Source organism: Aquarana catesbeiana, linkage group LG10, assembly GCF_042186555.1.
Source record: "Aquarana catesbeiana isolate 2022-GZ linkage group LG10, ASM4218655v1, whole genome shotgun sequence".
In the NCBI taxonomy this organism is placed as follows: Eukaryota; Metazoa; Chordata; class Amphibia; order Anura; family Ranidae; genus Aquarana; species Aquarana catesbeiana.
Window position 1 is genome coordinate 235,234,378 of NC_133333.1, and position 14,929 is coordinate 235,249,306.

At 44.3% G+C, this 14,929-nt stretch overlaps 1 protein-coding gene across 11 annotated transcripts in view; it reads right to left on the reverse strand.

Annotated features, from left to right (window-relative positions):
- MTOR (mechanistic target of rapamycin kinase) overlaps positions 1-14,929 on the reverse strand; it is a 182,227-nt gene that overhangs the window by 77,912 nt on the left and 89,386 nt on the right. For all 11 annotated transcript variants that reach the window (XM_073603449.1, XM_073603448.1, XM_073603446.1 and 8 more), the window contains one exon: positions 12,649-12,788. In XM_073603449.1, the coding sequence (XP_073459550.1) occupies positions 12,649-12,788 (140 nt within the window). The remainder of the gene's footprint in view (positions 1-12,648; positions 12,789-14,929) is intronic.

A 14,929-nucleotide genomic window follows, 5' to 3' on the forward strand; every position in this document is an offset into this window, starting at 1 on the left:
GGCCAGGTTTGTCACTGACAGCTCTGGCTCCCACTAACCATCAAAACCAAAGTGGCTTCCAATCATGTAATCACTATTGCAAGGTATGACAGTTATTAGCTGCAGGCTGGAGCCTTCATTCACAAAATAAGCCATCAGTCTGCAAATGGCACTGTTCATCTGTTTAATACGGCAATTGTCCAACACAATTACAGAGAAAAAAATAAAAAATAAAAAAATTCTATCCATCTATCACATAAAATATAATATATCTTTTTTGGTAAACTGCATTGATTTTACCGTTTCATATCCATCTGCAGCCATGTTCAGTATTTTGATGCTTATTTCGTTTTTAAGTCTTACTTAAATTTCTGGGTTCCCTTATATTTACAATCTTGGCCTTTTAGTCCTCTTGCAGTTTGATTGTGGTGTGAAAAGTTTGCTGTGCTAGCTTTGAGCCCAATATTACCTCTTGATTGATTAATACCCAAACTCCATCCACACCCATCACAGTATAAAACAGGGCCTCTTCCAAAAAAGTGGGGTTCTTTAAATAAGTGGCACTTGTGCTCTTGCACTTCAGCAATTTGCACAAAGTAAATATCAACAGCAAACTACTTTACAAAACATCAGACTGCAGGTAACCTCATTTCTTTACCGCTCCTTTTCACAATTGCAGCCTGTCTCAAACTTTGTCGCCCCACAATCTGTACATATCACCGTCACTTCTCCCCTCTCCCTATTACTGCACTCATCACGTCTAACTTTAAGCCCATATGTTAATAAAACCCCCGGGATGCTGAAGCATGTCCCCTCATATAAAAATCGTATTCTCAGATTACCTCCCTTATTCTTCTGCTTCTCCTAACCTCTGGAGATATATCCCCAAACCCTGGGCCTTCCTTACTTAACCGTACCCAACAGACCCATCACCCTACATCCTCTAGCATTAGTTGCAAACTACGCAATTTAGTGTCCATTACTCTTCTTCCCATAACCAGTCTCCTCTTCTCCTGTGCCCTCTGGAACGCCTGCTCTGTCTGCAACAAACAACACCGTTCAGGACCTTTTTGTCACTAACTCCTTTAATCTACTTGCTTTCACCAAAACCTGGCTCCATGAATCGGACACTCCCTCTCCTGCTTTCCTCTCCCATGGTGCCCTTCTCTGGGCTCACTCTCCTAGACCTAATGGATGCAAGGGAGGTGGAGTGGGATTCCTCCTATCCCCACAGAGCACCTTCCAGGTTATTCACTCCTCCCTCTGTCACGCATCATTTGAAGTTCATTGTATACGTCTATTCTCTCCAACCTAAGAATTGCTGTGATCTAACATCCCCCTGGACCGTTATCAACTTTCCTTGATGCGCTTTCGGCCTGGCTACCCTACTTTCTCTCCTGAAATTCCCACAATCCTTCTTGGTGACTTCAACATCCGTGTTAATACAAATACTCCTCCTACTTCTAAACTTTAGTCTAACCTCCTCATTTGACCTGAAGCAATGGGTACAGGCTTCTACCCACTCTGATGGCAACACCCTTGACCTTGTATTCCCCTACCTATGCGCTCCATGCAACCTCTCCAACAATCCTTTTCCGCTCTCTGATCACCACCTTAGTTTCTCGCTCTCCCTGTCTTCCACCACCTTTCCCTCCAATCGCCTAACCATCACCCGTAGAATCCGTCTCCACTTCAACCCCTCTCTCCTCTATTCTGCTACTGACCACCTCTATGACAATCTCACCCCGTCCTGCCCAAACCAAGCCACTTCTGTCTACAATAAATTCTTGTCCTTCACTCTGGAAGAGCTCGCACCCCTAACCACACAAAGAATCAGGCCCCGATCCCTACAACCCTGGCAAACAGATGACACCAGAAATCTCAAAAAACATAGCCGTTTATCATTGCTACGCTGATGACACACAAATCTATCTCTCCACCCCTCAACTCACTCCATCAGTCTCCTCATGCATTACTAACAGACATATCTGTCTAGATGTCACACCACTTCCTCAAACTCAACTTGTCCAAAACTGAACTCATAATATATAATATTTCCAAATCAGTCACAATATTGTCAAGTTAGCTAACAATGCTGAATTTGGTTTGGGCATAAGGGCTACAATGATATTTGGTTCTGTGGGGTTAAAGAGAACAGAATGCATTGAAAAAAAGAAAAAAAGAAAAAAAAAAAAAAGCCAGCCCCTTACACTGCCATAAACTAAGATATTTTAGATCAGACACACTCCAGACTCTTGCGCCTAGATATCTGCTAAGCCAGCTCTTGGGCTTGGAGGTCCTTTAAATGCTCAACTTCCAGTCTTCTAATCTATTTTGCATCTGACCAGTGATGGATTTCTTTATTACAAGGGCCTAAAAAAAAGGTACCTGCTGAAGCATAGTGTCCCAAAAGATGCATGCAGTCTTAACTCTCCATGAAAAGTAACAGATGCAAACTCAACGGATGTTTATGTCTGTACAATGCTACTGCAATAATGACCGAAACGTGAAAATCTGACAGCCAGAATGGAGTTAACTACCTTTTTTACGAGGCTCATTCATGGTGCTGTGGGGATTATCATACCTAAAATCAGTTTGCTGCCAATGATTTCTAGGAATGGTGTCCAGGGAACTGGTTTTGCAAAACAAACCTATATGAAGTGGAACGGTTATTTAAATGTGTGGGTGGCAGTGGTGAAGTCAGTCGTTTCTAGGTGATGATTAAAGTCCAACTCAAGCTTGGGCAAAGATACAAAGTTCTAAGCAAAACTTTATAATTTGTTCTGGATATGCTGAGTATAGATTAGAGGCTCTGTTAGGTTTTTATTAATGTGTTCCTTTTATAAGGAGAGAGTTTGAAAGTCTGACGAGTTCTGGCGTTTCCAGTTGAGGGTACAGAAGGAAACATTTTAGACATTTGTGCCCCTATAACCTTGTTTTACAGTTTGGGGAAGACCCTTTTCTGATTTAACATGACTGTGTTCCTGTGTACAAGGCCAACTCCATAAAGATATGGTTTGAGCAGTTGGGTGTGAAGTAACTCCAGCATCCTGCAGAGAGCCCTGACCTCAACCCTACTGAACATCATTAGGATTGACTGGAACACAAAGTTGCGAAACATGTCTTCTCATCCATCAGTAACTGACCTCACCAATGCCCTTTTGGCTGAATGAGCACTAATTTTCACATACACACTCCAAAATTTTGTGCCAAGACACTCCATGAGACTGGAGGTTGTTATGAAGGGTGTGACCTTAAAGAGGCTTTCCTCCCATGTTTGTTTATGGTACAAAAATGGCTGCCTGTAATATCCCCTAATAAAGCTTTTTGTCAGCTACATACAGTGCTGTGATCTGGTAGTGAGTCAGGAACCTCTCTTTCAGGTTCCAGAACAAAACTGAGTCGGGCTGAGTATTGCTCAGCCATTTGCAGAGTGCTTTGTATTCCATGAATAAATACAAAGCTTCCTCGGATTGGTTGAGATGGAGAGGTGGGTGGATGTCGTCACAGTTTCCAGCTCAGCCAATCAGAGGAAGCCTTGTATTCCCAGAACACAAAGCTTCCCATGAATGGCTAAGCAGCACTCAGCCCAACTAGATTTTGTTCTCGAAGCAGGATGGGAACTTCCCATCCCAGTGCCAGAACGTGCCCTGTTCACACCATGTTTATGTCATGTCAGTTATTTTCCCATGCAAAAAACGGCATGCACGTTGCAGATTCCTGCATAGAAAAAAAAAATCTACATGGTGTGGTGTGAACAGGGCACATAGAGAACCATTGTTTTGTTTGGTGCTCTTGCAGAATGCATGCAAAAAAACAAACCCCCCCCCCCCCCCCCCCCCCCAAAAAAAAAAAAAACAAAGAACGGATATCTCTGCACCATGGTGTGAACAAGGCCTTAATTCAGAATCATGAGATACGCCTTCCTAGACTTTGCTTAGCTTCCAGCCCCTTCCCAATTCTCTCTTATGAATGAATGGAAGGGAAGTTTGGCTGTGTGCTGTTCAAAGCACTTGGAGGGTTCAACCAACAGTCTGGGACTTATCGAAGTGAAAACTTACTGCATACATTTTAACACTTACTGAAGTGGTGTCCATACTAGTCATTAACCTGGTGGAAGGACTAGATCTAATAGTATCACTTTTACCTGTACTGGGGAGCTGTCCCTGCTGGGAGAACACAGTGATTATAATAATTGCATGTAAAAATGTGACATGCTGGTGGTACTCAAGTTGATCGATGGATTGACTTGGGTAGAATCCTGCCTGCTCATACACGATTCAAATCTTCGCTAGTGCCAGCTGAACCGACTGAGATTTGAAACATCAATGGCCAGCTTAAGTTCACCATTTAGCGGAAAAATAAATAAAATTAACATTTTTGCAGGGGGAAAGACATGCATTTATTATTTTTTTTCCCTCGGGAGGCTGCACAGCATGGCATCCATGATCAGGGTTGCAATGTCCGGATCCTACAGGCAAGCCCTGCAGCTTTCAGCCTGTACCATCAGCACTCTTGCAGTCCACTGAGAACTTCAATCCATCAGCTGCAATGGCTGATGGTACTTGTATTTCTCTCATTCACAGATCGCTATGAATAAATGATGCGGCTGTGTGGGCAGAGCCAAGCACAGCCGCGCTGTTTTCAAAACGTAATAGCGGGTGGGGTGAGAACCCCACTCGCTGTCGCAAGCAAGGGGGAATTGGGGGTGCAGGTATTGAGCATGTTACGTTACACCCGAATTATGGGTGCAACATGCTCTGAAAGGTGAACTTATCCTTTAACAGTAAACAGGGCAGAGATTTTTTTCTTTTTTTACATATTTACAAGCACAGTCCTCTGTTGTCCCCATTAGGAAAGTTGTCCATAGAAATGCCATGCAGCCATTTCTGGAGTGCATGTAGACAGGAAGTGGCTGCACAGTCTGCAGGAGATGCAAAAAAAAAAAAAAGACTTTTTATAATACACAGTGCTTTAGCAAGTCAGCAAGTTCAGGTTTACTTCTACTTTAACGACAGAAGCTGTTCAGATGACAAAAGGCCTGTGTGCAGGTGATAGGCGAGTGGTAAAGGCATTTCTCATAAAACAGGCTGATGATCATAAAAAATCCAAAGGAAAAATATGAAGAGGTTTATAATGTCCTCAACGGTTTTCACACAACACTGTCATAATTAAATGTTTCAGCCTGTCCATCACTCGAGGTTTATATTAAAAAAAAAAAAAAAAAAAAAAACCAGGAGGAGGGAGCAGTGAGGCTTTCTGAGCCCCCAAGGCCACATATTTATTGTTCTTTCCAAGGAGGAGTTCTAAAGAGAACGCCGCATGCAAACATTCCCCGACACAGAAAGGGACATCTGACGTCCAGGCCTCAAACTCTCCGCGAGGGCTGAGGATCCAACAAACCCAAATAACCTTATTAATAAGAACTACAATGGAAAGAAATGTAGACTGCTCCCATACCTTTATTGTGACAGTACACTGGGGGGGGGTCCAGAAAAGGTTTTCTGTGGAAGCAATTACCTGAAAATGTGTGATCGGTGCCAGCAACCATTAAAAGTGATTAGTTCTAAGCACTTTCAGCAGCTTGATTTAATCACTTGAGTTTGCAGCTTCTTCATTTTCAAACCATTTGCTGCTAAAGCAGTTTTTGCACACAAGTTTAAAAAGGTAATTTTAGGCCTGAAAATTCATTAAAACCCCCAATCATCATATTTTCTGACAGCAGACACCCTAGAGAATAAAATTGTGGTAGTTCCAATTTTTTCATGTCATACAATAATTGCATAAGGCTTAACCAAGCGCAAAATTTCAGCCAATAATACACTAAAGTTAAATTGAGGGCACACAAATGCAATATTTTGGTAAAATATAAGGCCTCATGCACATTGGATGTTATAAAAATGCCAGTAGCATTAGCTGTAGAAAGTAGTAGCTGTAGCATTTAGCTTTTTTTTTTTTTTTTTTTTTTTTTTTTTTTTTTTAATTATAACTCCCACAAAAGCTTTTGGCTTAAAAATGCAAAATAGTAGAGTCTAACTTTTTTCAGAACTAGAGCATTTTTAAAGCTGGAAAACTCCTCTTCAAACCCACTAGTTCTGAGGTTCTTTCCAGCCAAAAATGCCCCTGCCAAAAAAAACGTTGATAACAGCCTGCGTGTGCATGGACACATAGGATAACATGCCGGAGAAAAAAAAAACAAACAAACAAACAAAAAACACAACACACGCCTGAAGCCAAAAACAGCAGCTGTAAAAACCATCCAGTGTGCATGAGGCCTAAGAGATTGGGTCTCTACTCAGCACAACCTAACATGTCAAGCAAAATGACATCACACTTTGGTACCCTACATTTTCCATAGGTGATGCTTTAGAAACCCCTGCAGGTCATCAATCTAGAGAGTTAGAGCTAAAGGGGTTGTAAACCCACAATGGTTTTTCACCTTAATGCATTCTATTAAGGTGAAAAACCTTTAGTGCAGCAGCCCCCCCAGAGGCCCACCTTTTACTTACCTGAGCCCAGTCTTTACCACGATGGGAATGAGCACACCAGCTCAGCCGTTGTCTTGGGTCCTGATTGGATAGATTGACAGCAGCGGGAACCATTGGCTCCTACTGGCGTCAATCAAATCCAATGACGCGGGCGCCAGAGCAGAGTCCTGTGTCAATAGACACAGCAGGACACGGAAGCGCACCCGCCACAAGTGCCTCGAGGGAGAGCGCTTCTCCAATGGGGCACTCGAGAAGAGGAGGAGCGCCGACGAGGGACCCCAGAAGAGGAGGATCGGGGCCACTGTGTGCAAAACCGCCTGCACGGAGGAGGCAAGTATGAAGGGTTTTTTTTTTTATATAACAAAAAGGGAACATTTTGGTATGTAGGCGCTCACAACAGGGTTTATGCCTGTGATGTGTGTGTGGGTGCATACAGGGGGGGGGGGGGGCGTGGATGACGACGTGGAGCAGGCTAAACAATTGAGGGGTTTTAAGTGCTTGGGTATAACTATTTTATTTCAAATCACAGACAAAAAGTGCCCTGTGTAATATTTGTAGGACAAAGGTTCTCTTTTTTTAAAAAAAAACAAAAAAAACAAAAAAAAACCCTTGATGTCTTAAAACCTCTGATGTTTCACCTCCCCTCCACTGAAGCTAACGAAGCACAGATTGCACTCCGGGGTCACAGAAAGCAATCTGGTGGCTGTACAGCCACCAGATCGATTTTATTAGAAAGCCAACAGCCGGCTTGTGGAGTGTGCAAAACCTCTCCCCCTTGCCACTACTGTAAGACATATGCTGGTGGCAGTAAAAGGGTTAAACCCTGCCTATGTTCCAGCTTAAACTGGTGACACGAGCACCGCCCCAGGTTTCCCGTTTCAGGGGGGCTCTTTTTTTTGCAGCATCCTATGAAGCCACCCTTGCATTCAGGGAGTGGAGTCTCCCTACACTGTCTGCAACAATAGAAACACACAGTTCTGTAACCTAGGATAGCAAGGCATGCTCCTGCTCCTCCCTCATCCAAGCTAACAAATTGGCTGGAGATTGCACTGTCCACCGTTAACTCTATCCTTTAAAGATTGGAAGTTCAGGGAAGCAACTCTGAAGGAGGAAGCCTCATTGAAAAGTTGTAAGGGGTGGGAATTGCTCCACAAGTTTAACACTACGGAAGTTAACCTTTATGTGCTCAATGTGCTAAACTAAAAAATGCTGAAAGTTTATTACTACTTTAATAACCAATAAAATGTACTTGTGCATATTTTTTGGTGGAGTACTGACCTTAGAACATCGCCTATAGGGATTTAGCAAGCGGACAGCCTGAATAACTTATATTTGACTGGAGTGTTCCTTTAAGGACTGTAAAACCTGGAGGCTGTAGACATAACACTTCTGAATGACTGATTTTTCACACCTGTTTAGCTATAGGTGATATGCTCCGCTGCTTCCATGGAGTTGTAAACATATTTCACATATTTAATAACCAAATGCCAGGCCCATGGAAACTTTGCAGGGAGGGCATTTTGCACGAACGCTGCTATTGGTTTACACACCTGGTGGAAGGTACACTTATCACTGGAGGGTGTTTCTCAAAATATGCTAGACAGCTATAAAATTATCTACACACAAAAGGGCAAGCAAATGAGTTTGTATTTCTAGATCCAACACTACTTTTAATGCTAAAAACTGAAATATGGCTAAACAAAAAGGATCAGAGCCATAGTCTTACTTGTAACTCAGTGTCCATTTCTTCCAGATCTGTGCAGTATTCCAGCATGAAATAACTCCTGCTCTTTCCCTCTGTGTGGGAGCTTCCAGTAATACAGACCAATCACTGATGCTCTCTCCTTGTGCGGGGTAACTGGTCTCGTCCCACCCTCCTGTAGTTTCCTGCAAGTAGCCTGTAGTGGGAGGAGCCTGCTGACCCCCTCCCACAGGTCTTCTCTCTGCACAGGCTATGATGTCATCACCACTTTACAAGGCCCTTTTAACCACTTGCTTACTGGGCACCTAAACCCCCCTCCTGCCCAGACCAATTTTCAGCTTTTAGCGCTGTCACTCTTTGAACGACAACTGCACGGTCATACAACACTGTACCCAAATGAAATTTTTATAATTTATTTCCCCACAAATAGCGCTTTCTTTTGGTGGTATTTGATTACCTCTGGGTTTTTTATTTTTGTTAATTTTGCAAACAGGTAATTTTTCTCCTTCATTGATGTATGCTGATGAGGCTGCACCGATAGGCGACACTGATGGGGTGGCACTAGTGCGCGGCACTGAAAGGCACTAATAGCTGGCACTGATGAGGCACTGGTTGGCAGTCGATCACGAGGTAAGGGACCGGGATCACCCCTTACTCGAATCCGTGATCACCAGAGTCTCATTGACTTGGGTATTCAAAGTGCGCACCTTCAGGGGGGCGTGTCCAGCTTACAAAGGGAAGGACGTCTATTGACCGCCTCCCGTCTTTCGGCTATAGCGTGGATCTGAACAAGTTTAAAAGGAGAACTACAGCCAAAGCTCGTCTGGCTGTATCTCCCCTGTGGATCACAGGAGTGCAGTTCGTTCTGCACTCCCGTGACCCTTTTTAGCAGACAACGGGCTGAAGCCTAGGGGAGTGGAGCAGAGAGTTGCTGACAATCACCTGCTCAGGGAGCCTTGAGAACTGACTGATCAGCAGTGTTTGATCACTTGGTTTCTCAATGTTAGAGCCCAAGGGGGACAGATTTTTTTTTTTTTTTTTTTGCAAAGGCATTTGGTGCACACAAAATAGAGTTACACCCTTTCAGGCTTTTGAGAAATATTAAAAAGAACATTTTTGTTTCCAGAATTAAAGAAGAATTCCAGGCATTGGTAGGTGTATACATAGCTTGGACCAACATAACACAGTATATACCATACCCAGCCAATGCCCCTGCAAGCTGGAATCACCGAAGCAGACACTGCTACTCCACTTGCTTCCAAGTCTCCACGCCGAGCAGCTGGCCTCATGCATTCTGAACTCAGGAGGTTGTCCTCTTTGCATGGGCGATATTCAGAGAATGGTTTGCATGTTCTGAATGATTATAAAGCGTTCTCTGGACAAGGTGGAAAGGTTGAAATCATGACCCCCATCTTGCCAAATTAGAGAATGCTTTGTATTCATTTGAGGGAAATTGAAGCCTTCTTTGATTGGAATTAGTGGATAGTCAGGGTGGTGATGTCACGCTCTCCACCTTGTTCAAAGAATGCTTTGCATTCTCTGAATGATTGTAAAGCGCTCTCTGGACGAGGTGGAAAGCGTGACATCACGGCCGTACCTTGCCCACTCAGAACGCTTTGCATTCCTTAAGGGGAAAGTGAAGCGCTCTGATTGGAAGAGGTGGAGAGCCGGGGTGGTGATGTCACGCTCTCCACCTTGATCAGAGAATGCTTTGCATTAATTCAGGAAATGCAAAGCATTCCCTGAATGGTGACCATGCTGAGCAACTGACTTAATGTGCTCAGAAAGCATCAGGCCAGCCATTCAGCACAGCACCCGTAAGCAAGTGGAAATGACTAGAGTAGCGGTGTCTACTTCATGGATTTTCATCTTCGAGGCATCAGCCAGGTATGGTATACACAGTTACAACGGTCCAAGTTAGACCAATGTTGCTATGTATAAAATGATCATACCAGGAATTCTTCCTTAAAAGATATATGTAAAGGTTCATGGATATAAAAAAAAAAAAAAAAAAAAAAAAAAAAAAAAAAAAAAAAAAAAACACAAAACAAACACATACGTGCCATACTCGCCTCCTCTGTACAGTTGGTTTTGCACAGAGTGGCCCGATCCTCCTCTTCTAGGGTCCATCAGTGGCGCTCCTGGCTCCTCTTCTCGAGTGCCCCATTTGAGACGTGCTCTCCCTCGGGGCACTTGGGCGGGTACGCGCCCGTGTCCTGCTGCTGCTTCTATTGACACAGACAGCAGGACTCGCCCCGCCCCCTTGACATTAGATTTGATTGACAGCAGCGGGAGCCAATGGCTGCGCTGCTATCAATCTATCAAATCAGGACCCGAGACACCGTCTGGAGCTGGTGTGCTCGTCCCTGTCGTGGGAAAGACCAGGTTCAGGTAAGTAAAAGGGAGGCAGCTGCATTACAGGAGGTTTTTCACCTTAATGCATTAAAGGAAAAAAAAAAAAAAAAAAAAAAAAAAAAAACACTTTACAACCCCTTTAAAGATAAGGTAAGATAATATTGCTAGGAGAGGGAAGAACAAAGCAAACCTGGCACGCGTTTGCTTCAAAAGGAATGTTGAGCGCTCCAATTTACATTATTACATTTCTGCTTCTATTTCCTTGCCAGATTTCACTCACCTTGGTTCCAGGATAGAACAGTATATATTAACCAACACAAAGCAACCAGCGTGAACTTCAGAATCAGGCATTTGACCTGGTTAAGAACGCTTCAGGGTGCCATTTAGGAATCAGAACATGTGTTCAACACACTAATTGTCTGCAGCACCATGTATTGTACATGGACTCTTTGCGGGAGAATAAGTGTGGTAAAACGCAGCCGGCTGCGAGGGAGAGCCGAGAATAATATCGAGGCTCTTTGAAGCGGTGCGCGTGCTGACAACCTGAAATTATCTGGAAGCTGACAAGCGCTTCGGCTCCTTGTCATTTTATTATTCTTCCCACGGCAGAGGTTAAAACCACTTGATCTCGTCTTCTTTTATTAAAGACGTTAAGACTCACAGAGCTGTGCGCTACTATACTGGGGAATATCTGGTCCCATTTCTCATCTAAAGCTTTACATAATCGGGCCCATACCGCTACCCAGTATTTTGCATGATGTATCAAAGATTTGAGCATTTCCTAAATGTTACCTTAAGTGACACCAAAAGTAGCATTAACCAGGCTTTTGAACCACACCCTCAGGCTTGCGTTTGAAAAGTCCCTGTGGTTTTTGAAAAATACATTAGTTCACGGCAAGTCATGAATTATTCCTAAGATTACATGATCTGCACCCAGGGTCTTGTGCACTAAACAGCACTGGAAACTTCAGCATTTTTCCATCCACCAGGTATTGCGCCGGTTCAAAAAGCAGAAACGCCCTTTCTGAACCCAGATGTGTTAAAGCCGATCTCCATGTTTTAGTAAAGGTTAAATCGTTTGTTTAGACCAAGCTGGTCCAAATGAGCTTTACCTTCCTACTAGATGTGCCTGCTGTGTTCGAAGTATGAATGGTATATAGCCTCAGCTACATACCGTATTCAGTGATGTGTTCGGCCGGAACACGGGCATTCCATCCCACTCCCGGAACAAAATTAAGTTGGGCTGAACGCTGCTCAGACATTCACAGGTAGCTTTGTTTTCTATGAATGAAAAGAAAGCTTCCTTTGATTGGCTGAGCCGGAAACTGATATCATCCCCCACCTCAGCCAGAGGAAGCTTTGTATTCATGGAATACAAAGCACTCTGAATGGCTGAGCAATGCCGGACTCATTTTTGTTCTGGAACTTGGATGGGAAGTTTCTGACTCGCTACCGGATGAAGTCACAATCTCTGCCATTTAGAGTACACTTAGTATTCATTCATGGAATACAAAGCTCCCTGTGAATCGCTGAGCAGCAGCGCTCAGCCTGACTCAATTTTGCTCCAGGATTGGGACGGGAAGTTCCTGTCCTGCCACCAGAACACACTGGAATACAGTTCATACAGCACACACATCTAGTAGGGAAGGTAATAGTTCATTCAGACCAGATTGTTCAAAACAAACTATTTAACCTTCACTAAAGCCTGGAGATCACCTTTAAAAGATGAAGGTATAAAACATCAACCCCATCGGGTGTTTTTTTTTTTTATTGCCATCTTTGTCCTTTTGGGGAGATTCTGTCCCATGGTCAAAACCACAAGTGGAAGTAAAATGTGAGGGAATCCCTGGCTGTCACAAAAGGTGACCAGTACTAGTGTCCTCATTGGAACATTTCCCATCTATTCCTGTTCTGGTGTCAACCCAACATTTGGGATTTTTCTACTTTTGGTGAGAACAGTAAATAGGTCAAATGGAGAGGGTGAATCTCCAAAATGGGCACAGACAGCAATGACAACAAAAAGCTGACCGGTGTTCTAAGCTCTCTCCCCTCTGTCCAAAACTTAACAAATGTTTTGCTTTTTAGGATACTTTAAATATACATTTTTAAGAAGACTGAACTCACCATTCACCTAGTGCCTCCAGACATCGCATGCGCCCCAAAATCAGATCAGAATCATCCTTATTCACCTCCAGCTTCTTCTCGTAGGCTACCAGGGCATCCTCCCACTCGTGGAGCTTCTCGTACCAGGTAGCCTGGATCTCCTGCAGAAGGAAAAAAGCAACAGGGTCACTCTCGGGAAGAAGCAGCCCGATCCTCTTCTGAGGTCCCCAGTCGGCGCTCCAGGCCCCTCCTCCTTATCGGGTGCCCCCACGAAAAGCTGCTTTCTATAGGGGCACTAGCGCCAGAGACTGGCTGCTGCGTCCATTGACACAGACAGTGGGACTCGGCCCCGCCCCCGTGTCACAGGTTTTGATACACAGCAGCGGGTGCTGTCAATCTGTCCAATGAGGTGAGCGACAGCAGCTGCAGCCGCTCTGATTGTGCACATCGCTGGATCACGTCGAGCTCAGGTAAGAAAAAGCTGCAGCACAGAAGGTTTAACTTAATGCATAGAATGCATTAAGGTGAAAAACCTTAAAAGGTATTACAACCACTTTAAGCTGAAAGACACATGTGAAAGTTTGTCAATCTTTGCAAAAATCAGTGGGGGGAGCTACACACAGATTTTTTTTTTTTTTTTTACCTTTCTGCACAGAATGCAGGAAGGTAAAAAAACCTTCAGCCTTTACAACCACTGAAAGTCTGAAGTCAGCTGACATCAGAGCCAATCCAGACTCTGCAGGGATCCCGACAACAGTGTCGGGATCTACCCAGATGTAGGGCTGGGAGATTTTCTTAAAAAAAAAAAAAATAAATAAAAAAAACCTCGATTCACATCGAGTTTTTTTTTTTCTCTTTGGAAACCGCGCCGGTCCTGAGGCGCTGCGGGCATGAGCTTTTAGGCGAGGCCGCGGCTTCGGCCTAGTCCGCGACGTCCGGCCTCACGGACTAGGCCGAAGCCACGGCCTCACCTAAAAACTCCTTGCCCGCAGCTCTTCAGGCCCGGCGTCAGCGCCGGTCCGGAGGCGCTGCGGGCATGAGTTTTTAGGCGAGGCCGCGGCTTCGGCCTTGTCCGCGGCGTCCGGCCGTAGCCGTGGACTAGGCCGAAGCCGTGGCCTCGCCTAAAAACTCCTGCCCGCAGCGCCTCGGGACCAGCGCGGTGAAAAAAAAAAAAAAAAAAAAAAAAATCGATTTGCTTAAATTTTGAATCGATTTGACCTCTCAACTCGATTCAAGATTTAAATCGATTTTTTTCCCAGCCCTACCCAGATGCCTGACCAGCAGCTGGCTCAGCCTCTCTGCTAGCCACTGAGAGCCTGAGCCAGCCGCTGCCACCCCATCCACAGCCTGGTGCTCCAGTGAGCACTGGAAGGGCAGAACGGAGGGGCAGATCAGAGAGCCACAAACTGACAGTCACTGCTCACTAAAGACCGAGAACAGTGAGTCTGATCACTCGGTTCTTGGTCTTCGAGGCAGCGGGGGACAGCTGCAGCATCAAACCGATGCTGCATCCACCTAGGCGAGTATGTATTTTCAGAACCCTAAAATTCTTTAGGCTGGGTTCACACATGCAAATCAGATGCCACTTTAACCGCATCCAATTCTCATAACATGTGAATGTGACCGGCTTTCAATGGAGCTGGTTTACACATGTGCGGTGCGGTTTTGAAAAAGGGTCCTGTGCGGTTTTGGGTCCAGTTCAGGTGCAAATTTTTGCACCTGAACAGAAACCCACCGGACTCCAGATGACCAACCACAGGCACATATGAATGAACCTAGCCTTAATAAAAGCTGGCCATACACGGATTGAGCCTGCTGAACCTTGCTCACAGAAGTTAATGGTGTTGGAAAATGTTCCTTTATCAGCACCCACAGCCAATCAGCTACAACGACTGATCAGTGTCAGCGTGTGTGTGTGTGTGTGTGTGTGTGTGTGTGTGTGTGTGTGTGTGTGTGTGGATTTCTTCATTCACCTCTTTAGTCTGCCCACTGGCTGAATGAAGGGGGGAAAAAAAAAAAAAAAAAAACCCTGTATGACCAGCTTAAGGCACAAAAGTCACACCAACTAATCGGGTTCAATTTACTGAAGTATAATAATTCTGGCTCTTGTGGTTTACTTCATTTAAACCCCTTTAATTGCTTTTGATCTGAAAATTACATAATGTGTAGAGTATTTTTGTAAAGCCAAATCAATTATTTCAAAGAAATTAATAACTAGGAAGCAAGATTTTATTTTTTTTCCTTCCTTCTTGAACATACATTTTCTTGGAGTGCCTGTGGTTAGCGGTTGAGTGGTTTGTGG